The sequence below is a fragment of the Nomascus leucogenys genome, chromosome 23 (genome assembly GCF_006542625.1).
Source record: "Nomascus leucogenys isolate Asia chromosome 23, Asia_NLE_v1, whole genome shotgun sequence".
Taxonomy (NCBI): Eukaryota; Metazoa; Chordata; class Mammalia; order Primates; family Hylobatidae; genus Nomascus; species Nomascus leucogenys.
Window position 1 is genome coordinate 19,432,995 of NC_044403.1, and position 10,620 is coordinate 19,443,614.

General features: G+C 44.1%; 2 protein-coding genes across 2 annotated transcripts in view; one reads left to right on the forward strand and one right to left on the reverse strand.

The window, feature by feature from the left end:
• Window positions 1–726, reverse strand: part of ATF7IP (activating transcription factor 7 interacting protein) — a 138,900-nt gene extending 138,174 nt beyond the window's left edge. Inside the window, exon 1 of the mRNA XM_030805016.1 lies at window positions 522–726. The gene's annotated coding sequence lies outside the window, so the exon portion shown is untranslated. The remainder of the gene's footprint in view (window positions 1–521) is intronic.
• An 8,394-nt stretch (window positions 727–9,120) lies between these two features.
• On the forward strand, window positions 9,121–9,791 carry LOC115832918 (60S ribosomal protein L30-like). Its single transcript, XM_030804746.1, has 2 exons — window positions 9,121–9,197; window positions 9,505–9,791. The coding sequence occupies exons 1-2, from the start codon at window positions 9,121–9,123 to the stop codon at window positions 9,713–9,715; spliced, it is 288 nt and encodes a 95-aa protein (XP_030660606.1). The 3' UTR covers window positions 9,716–9,791.
• The last annotated feature ends 829 nt before the right edge of the window (window positions 9,792–10,620 follow it).

Consider the following 10,620-nt stretch of genomic DNA (forward strand, 5'->3'; position numbering starts at 1 on the left):
CTAGGTGCTGATCTTTACCACCCTAAATATAAACCTGAATCCAGTAATGCTTTAAAACTGAAATTATAATCAAGAACCACAAATGACAATCATTTTTACAGAAAATTAAGTCCACAGTTTTTCAAAAAATCGAAAAAACAAAGAAGAGCTTGAGGTCGGCCCAGGAGTACAACATTAGAGAAATGTTTTTCTTGAAAAATGTGAGAATTTAAGGTCAACACAAAGAAACCCCTCAAGAACGAGGAAAATTAAATCTAGAACCCAAATGGCGTCCAACAAGAACATTAGATCTTGAAAATGAATATTGCGCTTGCGCAGCCACCGCCCCGCCAGCTGCACAACTGCAGCTAGAGCCCGACCCCGCAAGATCACGTGCTCCCATGCAGCGCCGCCCGCAGCTCCGCAACCGCGCAGGCGCAGACACAACTCCCGCAGCCGCCATAATGCGGTCTTGACTCTTCAGAAATACAATAGTAATTTAAGAAAATGTGGTTTTAACAGCCCCTGGGATTCACATATACCTTTTGGGGCGGAAGCTGAGGGAGGGGGAACCAAGTTCCTTCCTACAGAGCCGTTCCGCGCAGCCGTCCCGGACGTTGCCGCCTCAGCTTTTCGCGCGCTTCAGTCGCCGCGCCGCCGCTGCCACCGCCGCCACCGCCGCCGCCTCCGCAGATTCAAAAACAAACCCGCTTCTCCCTTGCACGCGCCGGGGCCGTTATGCAAATTAATGTGGGCGGGGCTCAGGGCTCGTGATATGTACCCCGCCCACTGTGCTATCAGCCAATAAGCTCAAGGACTAGCCATTCCCCATGCAAATTCTGGTTTTTTATTTGAATGAGGGACATTGGCCCCGCCTCCTGCGTGGAAAAGAGAAGGAAGCCCGAGGTGGTGGCGCTGCGTCTCTCAGTTGCACTGTGAGGTGTGTTTTTTGAGTGGAGCTTCCTCAATCAATAAGTAGCACTTTGTGAGCGCCCTCTATGAGGCTTGGAAAAGAAAGAAGGAAGGAGGTAGGTGAGAGTTAAAGAGCAGAGGGAAAGATTTTCAAAAAAGCCAGGAGTATGTTGATTTATTCATGATTTGTGTTTTAAATTCACAGAATGTACTGTGAATTGTATTAATAATAAGGGAATGAAAAAAACATACTTTCAGTTGCTCGGTAACAGAGCAAGCACTTTTTATCATACTCTCACCAGAAGTTGTATTCATCCCATTCATTCAATTTCATGCTGGGAGTGGGCCTTTAATGAATTCCACAGGAAGTAGTGGACAAGTCGCTACCTTACTGGTTAAGAGATCTGGTTTCAAGTTCAACTACTGCAGCTTTCTTGCCGGTTCCTTGGAATAAGTGTGTTACTCAGTTTTCTCACCTGTATAATGGCAATGATGACTACAGTTGAACTAGGTTGGAAGCACTAAATGATAGAATAAATGTACATATGTTTTGGCCAGGCACAGTGGCTCACGCCTGTAATCCCAGCACTTTGGAAGGCTGAGGGGGGTGGATCACCTGAAGTCAGGAGGTCGAGACCAGCCTGGCCAACATGGTGAAACCTCCTCTCCACTAAAATTACAAAAATTAGCTGGGCATGGTGGCGCGTGCCTGTAATCCCAGCTACTCAGGAGGCTGAGGCAGGAGAATTGCTTGAACTGGGACCCGGGAGGCCGAGATTGCAGTGAGTGAAGATCTCACCACTGCACTCCAGCCTGGGCTACAGAGCGAGACTCCTTCTCAAAAATAAATAAATAAATAAATGTACATATGTTTTGCAAGGCAAGAAGAGCCTGAAAATAGTATTAGATGGTACCGTGTGGTTTTTTTTTATGTAACGTCTCATTATATGAATGTATTGGTTCAGTATTTATTTAGCAATCACTCTGTTAGGTGCCTGTCCTCAAGAAATCTGTACTGTAGTGAAAAGGACAGAAAAGTGAACAAGAAATTTTTGTAGCTAATAGGAAATTAGAATAGGGTTGTTAATACTTATTTTTATAACTGGAACCGTTGAATTTACTTAAAATATAAGGTGGCCTTTAGAAATATCACCTAGGGTCGGGTGCAGTGGCTCACGCCTGTAATCCCAGCACTTTGGGAGGCCGAAGTGGGCTGATCACGAGGTTAGGAGATCGAGACCATCCTGGCTAACAGGGTGAAACTCCGCCTCTACTAAAAATACAAAAAAAGAAAAAAAATTAGCTAGTCGTGGTGGCACGTGCCTGTAGTCCTAGCCACTCCGGAGGCTGAAGCAGGAGAATTGCTTGAACCCGGGAGGCGGAGGTTGCAGTGAGCCAAGATCATGCCACTGCACTCCAGCCTGGGCAACAGAGTGAGACTCTGTCTCAAAAAAAAAAAAAAAAAAAAAAAAGAAAAAAAAAGAAATATCACCTAATCCAGACCTAGAGAATTAGAAAAGCCTTCCTAGAAGAGGTCATCTCTATCATGATAAATGATTTAATTTCTTGCCTAAAAGTTGGACCTTATTGGGACAGCAATGAGGAATCGTTTAAAAGGTTTTAAGTCAGGGTATAACACAATTAAATTTGCATTGTTTAATCGCTAAATGTTGTAACGTCCTTAACACAGTCCTTAGTATATACTCAATAAATTATAGATGCTCAATTATATTTATTATAATTTTCATAGTACATCAGTGCTCAATTATAAATAGATGCTCAGAAAATTATTGATATTAAATGTTACACTCCATAATAATAAGAGAAATTGGATTGGAATACTAGAGCCCATTATATTTCTCTTTGTATGTCTTCTGTGAGCATATAAAAAAGAATCATTTTTATAATAGTCTATTCTTTTTTTTTTTTTTTGAGACAGAGTCTTGCTCTGTTGCCCAGGCTACAGTGCAGTGGCATGATCTCGGCTCACTGCAACCACCACATCCCAGGTTCAAGCAATTCTCCTGCCTCAGCCTCCTGAGTAGCTGAAATTACAGGTGGCCACCACCCCGCCCGGCTAATTTTTGTATTTTTAGTGGAGACAGGATTTCACCATCTTGGCCAGGCTGGTCTCAAACTCCTTACCTCATGATCCACCCACCTCAGCCTCCCAAAGTGCTGGGATTACAGGCGTGAGCCACCACATCTGGCCTTCTTTTTTTTTTTTTTAAGACAGTCTTGCCCTGTTGCCCAGGCTGGAGTGCAGTGGCACGATCTCAGCTCACTGCAACCTCTGCCTCCCAGGTTCAGCGATTCTCCTGCCTCAGCTTCCTGAGTAGCTGGGACTACAGGCACACTCTACCACATCCGGCTAATTTTTTGTATTTTCAGTAGCGATGGGGTTTTGCCATATTGGCCAGGCTGGTCTCGAACTCCTGGCCTCAGGTAATCTGCCCACCTCAGCATCCCAAAGTGCTGGGATTACAGGCATGAGCCACCACGCCTGGCCTATAATAGTCTATTCTTGATTATGCAAATAGAAAATGGAAAAATAATTCAGCATAACCACAGATTTATCAGTTTTCTTAGATATGCTCATATTCTACACTTGCCTCCTGAAGACTCCAACTAGACAGTTTTATTGGATTTGAATCTCCTCAAATATCTTCAACCACAGTTACAGTCTCTTCAGCCATGCAACCCGCTGGTTAACCTAATCAACTATTCATTGATTTGTTCAATGAATACAATATTTATAATGTCTCACAAACTATTCTAGGCACTGGGGATGCCCAAAGGAAATGACACTGCTTCTCATGGGGAAAGAGTCATAAATACAGATAAACATCATGAGATCATTAATATTTTGGTGTTATGTCTTAAGCATAAAAAAATTCTAAACTGAGAGAACCTAAATCTTCCTCATACTATATGGAAAAACTTCACAGAGGAAGTGATACTTGACCTGACTCATGATGTAGAACTTAAAGTGGCTGTCAGACTAGATAGAAAAGAAAGTATTCAAGTTAGAAAATAAGAGAAAATACAAAGACAATGAAGGATGGAAAAAGCTTGACTTACACTTCTAGGTAGGACCACATTTAAAATATTTATCAATCTCTGTATCACTGACCAATCAGAATGGAAGCAGGCTTGAAGACTGACCCCCCCACTACCCTATTTTGTCAGGTGTTAATTCTTTAGTTGTAGGATCTTGAAGAGGTCCAGAGGCTCTTCAGCTAGGGACTGAGCCCGACTTGGCGGTAGGAAGGGTGTGGTAGGATGGGGCAGCTACTTACCAGTTAGTACAAAAGGATTTTCATATTTTATCTATCATTATGTTTTTATTGGTATATTTAGGCTAAAATGATACAGGCTAAATATAATTTTCCTAGGAAAAAGTGCTAGAGTAAAGTTGGATCATAGAACCTGTCTCACACACACACACACACACAAAACCTAAACTAAAATAATAAATATAAACCAATACATTTCAGTTGTAGCAACCGAACAAAGAAAACAGAACTTTTGAAAAACAGCATAGGCCGGGTGCGGTGGCTCACACCTGTAATCCCAGCACTTTGGGAGGCTGAGGTAGGTGAACCACCTGAGGTCAGGGGTTCGAGACCAGCCTGACCAACATGTTGAAACCCCATCTCTACTAAAAATATAAAATTAGTCCCATGCCTGTAGTCCCAACTACTTGGGAGGCTGAGGCAGGAGAATTGCTTGAACCCAGGAGGCAGAGGTTGCAGTGAGCTGTGATCATGCCATTGCGCTCCAGTCTGGGCAACAAGGGCAAGACTCCATATCAAAGAAAAAAAAAGAAAAGAAAAACAGCATAAACTCCAAAAAGGAGCCATTGAAATGGAAAACTGAAGTTTCTGAGTACAAAATAGTAAAACAGGAAGCTTAATCTAGTGCTTTCAGGTTCTGAAGGCTTACTACCTGAATTGAAACCTTGGCTTTACTTCTTACTTGTTTGGTGTCCTGAAATTCTCTACGCAAATGTTTCCCCGTCTATAAAATGGGGATGATAAAAATAGCCCTCCCGGGTGAGCACAGCTCATGCCTGTAATCCCAGCACTTTGGGAGGCCGAGGCAGGTGGATCACTTGAGCCTAGGAGTTCCAGACCAGCCTGGACAACATGGCAAAAACAGTCTCTACAAAAAATACAAAAATTAGGCTGGGCGCAGTGGTTCACGCCTGTGATCCCAGAACTTTGGGAGGCCAAGGTGGGCGGATCACTTGAGGTCAGGCGTTGAAGACCAGCCTGGCCAACATGGTGAAACACCGTCTCTACTAAAAATACAAAAGTTAGCCAGATGTGGCGATGCATGCCTGTTATCCCAGCTACTCGGGAGGCTGAGGCAGGAGAATCACTTGAACCTAGGAGGCAGAGGTTTCAGTGAGCCAAGATGGCGCCACTGCACTTAAGTCTGAGCAACAGAGTGAGACTCGGTATCAATAATTAATTAATTAATTAATTAATATAAAAATTAGCCCAGTGTGGTGGTGCATGCCTGTGGTCTCAGCTACTTGAGAGGCTGAGGTGGGAGGATCGCTTGAGCCTGGGAGGTGGAGGTTGCAGTGAGGAGAGATTGGGCCACTGCACTCCAACCTGGGTAATAGAGTGAGATTGTCTCCAAAATAAAAATAAATTATGGCTAGGCGCAGTGGCTCACGCCTGTAATCCCAGCAGTGTGGGAGGCTGAGGCCGGCAAATCATGAGGTCAGGAGTTCAAGACCAGCCTGGCCAACATGCTGAAACCCCGTCTCTGCAAAAAATACAAAAAAATAGCTGGGCGTAGTGGCAGGTGCCTGTAATCCCAGCTATTCGGGAGGCTGAGGCAGGAGAATCGCTTGAACCTGGGAGGTGGAGGTTGCAGTGAGCCGAGATCGCACCACTGCACTCCAGCCCGGGTAACAAAGTGAGAGACTTCGTCTCAGAAAAAAAAAAAAAAAAAATTATATATATCCCTGATCTCTTAAGGTTATTATGAAGACTAAATTCTGGTAAAATACTTGGAGTAATACTGGATATATAGTGATGGCCCAATAAATATTATCTAAGAGTAGTAGTACTAGTAGTACTTGTAGGAGTAGTACTAATACATAGTTCAGCTTGAACAGTTTCTATCAGTACTCCCTACACTCCCATTAAGAGAGAAGATGAATCAACAACAACCTGATCATTTTTATTATTGTCCTCAAACTTGCAGAGAAGTTGAATGAGGTGTTAAATAGGCAAATTTGGAAAAACTTAAGAAACAACTCTTGAGAATAGGAAGATGACCTCCATCATCCTCACCTTCTGGTGATCACAGTCTCTATAATCCTCTTCTCTTGAGCGAGGGCAGAAACTGTAACTTGCTTTTAGCCAAGAATTTTGCAGATGTAATAAAGAACCAAATAAACTGTATTGGGGTTAACCAAAAGAGATATTATCTTGGGTGGACCTGACTTCATCTGGTAAAAGCCCTTTGAAAAGAAGCTGGATCCTCCCTGAGGAGAGAACTTTTCCTTGCTTGCTTGGTGAAGAAAGCAGCCATGTTGAATAAGCCCATATGGAAGGTTACCACAAGTGGCCTGTAGGTTCTTTGGGTGACCGCTAAGACCTGAGAGCAGGCTCCAGACAACCAGGAGCAAAAAAAAAAAAAAAAAATTCCGGTCCCTCAGTCATATAGTCCTGAGGAAATAAAAGCTACCATCAAACTGCATGAACTTAGATTTTTCTCCAATCAAGCCCCCAGATGAAAATACAGCCCAGGTAACACACCTTCATTGCAGCCTCTGAGACCCTGAGCAGAAGATATACCTATGGCCCAAACTCCTGACCCACAAAAGCTGTGAGATTATAAATGTGTATTGTTTTGTTACTAAGTTTGTAGTAATGTATTACCCAGCAATGAAAAACCAATACAGGAAGTAATTAGAGAAGGGAAAGGGCATCATTACCATCTTCCAACATAGATAGGCTACCTAAATAGGTGAAATGGTTCTTATTAGAAGATATTGAACTAGGACTTACTGAAAAGTATAGAACTGGTATTGCAGTTTTAGCTAGGTAAGAGGGACCTCTGTCCTGGTCCCCAGAAAAGAAATTTTTAAATGAGCAGCTGCCTAAGATGGCCAGGGAGTGAGAAAGAAAGGAGTTTCCACAATGCAAAGCTCTTCAAGGCAGAGCCAGAATGCCAGGTGAGACTCTGGACCTTCTTTTTTTTTTTTTTTTTTTTTTTTTTTGAGATGGAGTCTCACTCTGTCACCCAGGTTGGAGTGCAGTGGTGCCATCTCAGCTCACTGTAAGCTCCTCCTCCCGGGTTCACACCATTCTCCTGCCTCAGCCTCCTGAGTAGCTGGCACTACAGGTGCCCGCCACCACGCCCAGCTAATTTTTTGTGTTTTTAGTAGAGACGGGGTTTCACCGTGTTAGCCAGGATGGTCTCGATCTCCTGACCTCATGATCCACCCCTCTCAGCCTCCCAAAGTGCTGGGATTACAGGTGTGAGCCACCACACCTGGCCCCTTTTTGTTTTTTTTTTAAGAAATGGGTTTTTGCCATGTTGCCCAGGCTGGTCTCGAACTCCTGAGCTCAAGTGATCCTCCTGCCTCGGCCTCCCAAACTGCTGGGATTATAGGCGTGAGCCACCATGCCTGAGACTCTGGACTTTTGAGTTAGTGTTGGAACAAGTTAAGACTTTGAGGATATTGGGATGGAATGAATATATTTTGCATGTGAGGACATAAATTTGGGGAGCCAGGAACAGAATGTTATAGTTTGAATATGTCCCCCAAATTTCATATTCAGTGTTGGAAATTTAATCCCCAACGCAACAATGTTGACAGGTGAGACCTTCAAGAGGTGATTAGGTCATGAAATCTCTGCCCTTATAAATGAATTAATGCTGTTATCTTGGGAGTAGTTTGGCTCTTTTAATAATAGGCTCCTGATGGCCGGACACAGTGGCTCACACCTGTAATCTCAGCACTTTGGGAGGCCGAGGAGGGTGGATCACGAGGTCAGGAGTTCAACAACAGCCTGGCCAAGATGGTGAAACCCCATCTCTACTAAAAATACAAAAATTAGCCAGATGTGGTTGTGCACACCTGTAATCCCAGCTACTCAGGAGGTTGAGGCAGAAGAATCACTTGAACCCGGAAGGTGGAGGTTGCAGTGAGCTGAGATTGCGTCACTGCACTCCAACCTGGGCAACAGAGTAAGACTCTAAGAAAAAAAAAAAAGAGTTGGACCTCTCTCTCTCTCTCAGTATGCACATGTGCATATGATCTCTTGCCCTTCCACCTTCCACCATGGAATGATGCAGCAAGAAGGCCCTTGCCAAATGTGGGCCCCTCAACCTTAGACTTCCCGGCCTCCAGATCTGTAAGAAATAAATCTGTTCTTTATAAATTACTGCCTCCCAGGTATCCTGTTATAGCAGCACAAAATGGGCGGAGGCACAGGGATTTCAATTGACTTGTATGGTTGAAGATTTGAAGGAATTACCATTTCTCATTTTCTTGCTTTGATTAGTGATTAATTTTCCATTAAATAAAAATTGTATAATATCCTTTTCACAGATTTTATGTGGTTAATGCTTGAGAGAAGTCTACTCACTTTTATTCTTTACAGTTTTTGTTTTTGTGTTGTTTTTGTTTTTTTGAGACAGAGTCTTGCTCTGTCACCCAGGCTGGAGTACAGTGGCACAATCTCAACTCACTGCAACCTCTGCCTCAAGAGTTCAAGTGACTCTTATGCCTCAGCCTCTTGAGTAGCTGTTATTACAAGTATGCACCACCATGCCCCCCTAATTTTTTTTTTTTTTTTTATTTTTTAGGTATGAGACACCACACCTAGCCCTGAAGCTGCTCTTGGTTGGGGGTCATCCCACACCTAAGAAAGAAAGATGGTGGCTTGGGGCCAGGCGCGGTGGCTCACGCCTGTAATCCCAGCACTTTGGGAGGCCAAGGTGGGTGGATCACAAGGTCAGGAGATCGAGACCATCCTGGCTAACACGGTGAAACCTCTTCTCTACCTAAAATACAAAAAAAAATTAGCCGGGCATGGTGGCGAGCGCCTGTGGTCCCAGCTACTCGGGAGGCTGAGACAGGAGAATGGCGTGAACCCAGGAGGCAGAGCTTGCAGTGAGCCGAGGTCACGCCACTGCACTCCAGCCTGGGCGACAGAGCAAGACTCCGTCTCAAAAAAAAAAAAAAAAAGAAGAAAGATGGTGGCTCTAAAGAAGGTGAAAAAGTCATTGGTGTCAATCAACTCTAGACTCCAACTCATTATGAAAAGCGGAAAGTAGCCTGGGTACCGTGGCTCATGCCTGTAATCCCAGCACTTTGGGAGGCCGAGGCGGGTGGATCACGAGGTAAAGAGATCGAAACCATCCTGGCCAACATGGTGAAACACCGTCTCTACTAAAAATACAAAAATAAGCTGGGCGGGGTGGCACACAACTGTAGTCCCAGCTACTTGGGAGGCTGAGGCAGGAGAATGGCTTGAACCCGGGAGGTGGAGATTGCAGTGAGTCGAGATCACGCCACTGCACTCCAGCCTGGCAACAGAGTGAGACTCCATGTCAAAAACAAAAAACAAAAAAAAGTAGAAAGTATGTGCTGGGGTACAAGCAGACTCCAAAGGTGATCAGACAAGGCAAAGTGAAATTGGTTATGCTCACCAACAACTGCCCCACTTTGAGGAACTCCAAAATAGGGTACTGTGCCATGTTGGCCAAAAGTGGTGTTCATTACTATAGTGGCAATAATATTGAATTGGACACAGTGTGCAGAAAATACTGCAGAGTATGTGCACACTGATCCAGGTGATTCTGATATCATTAGAGGCATGCCAGACAGATTGGTGAAAAGTAAATGATGCAAAATGTTTCTTTTATGAAACTTGTGAAGGCTGGGTGCGGTGGCTCACCCCTGTAATCCCAGCACTTTGGGAGGCGGAGGCGGGCGGATCACCGGAGGTTGGGAGTTCGAGACCAGCCTGCCCAACATGGAGAAACCCCGTCTGTGCTAAAATACAAAATTAGTCCGGTGTGGTGGCACATGCCTGTAATACTAGCTACTCCGGAGGCTGAGGCAGGAGAATCGCTTGAACCTGGGAGGCAGAAGTTGCGGTGAGCCAAGATTGCACCATTGCACTCCAGCCTGGGCAACAAGAGCGAAACTCCATCTCAAATTAAAGGAAGAAAGAAAGAGAGAAAGAGAAAAAAAAAGAAAGGAAGAAAGAGAGAGAGACAGAAAGAAAGAAAGAAAAGAAAGAAAGAAAGAAAGAAAGAAAGAAAGAAAGAAAGAAAGAGAAAAGAGAAAGAAAGGAAAGACAAAGAGAGAGACAGAAAGAAAGGAGGGAGTGAGGAGAAGAAAAGGAAGGAAAGGAAAGAAAAATTTGTGAGAGCAAAGTCCAGAGTTTCATCTGACTTATCTATGAGTGAGACTCAAGGCACAGTTCATTCTGTGGCAAATTCCTTTCCAGCTGTGAGCCTGTGAAATTAACAAGTAACATGCTTCTGAAATACGGTGGTGGGACAGGCGTAAGATAGACATTCCCCTTCAAAAAGGGAGAAATAGCCATAAAGAAAGGGGTAACAGCTCCTAGGTAAGTCCAAAATCTAACAGGGAAAACAACATTAAGTCTTAAAGCTGGAGAATAATCTTTGCCTCCATAACCTATATCCTGGGCACACTTGAGGGCATGGGGCTGGGCCTCCATG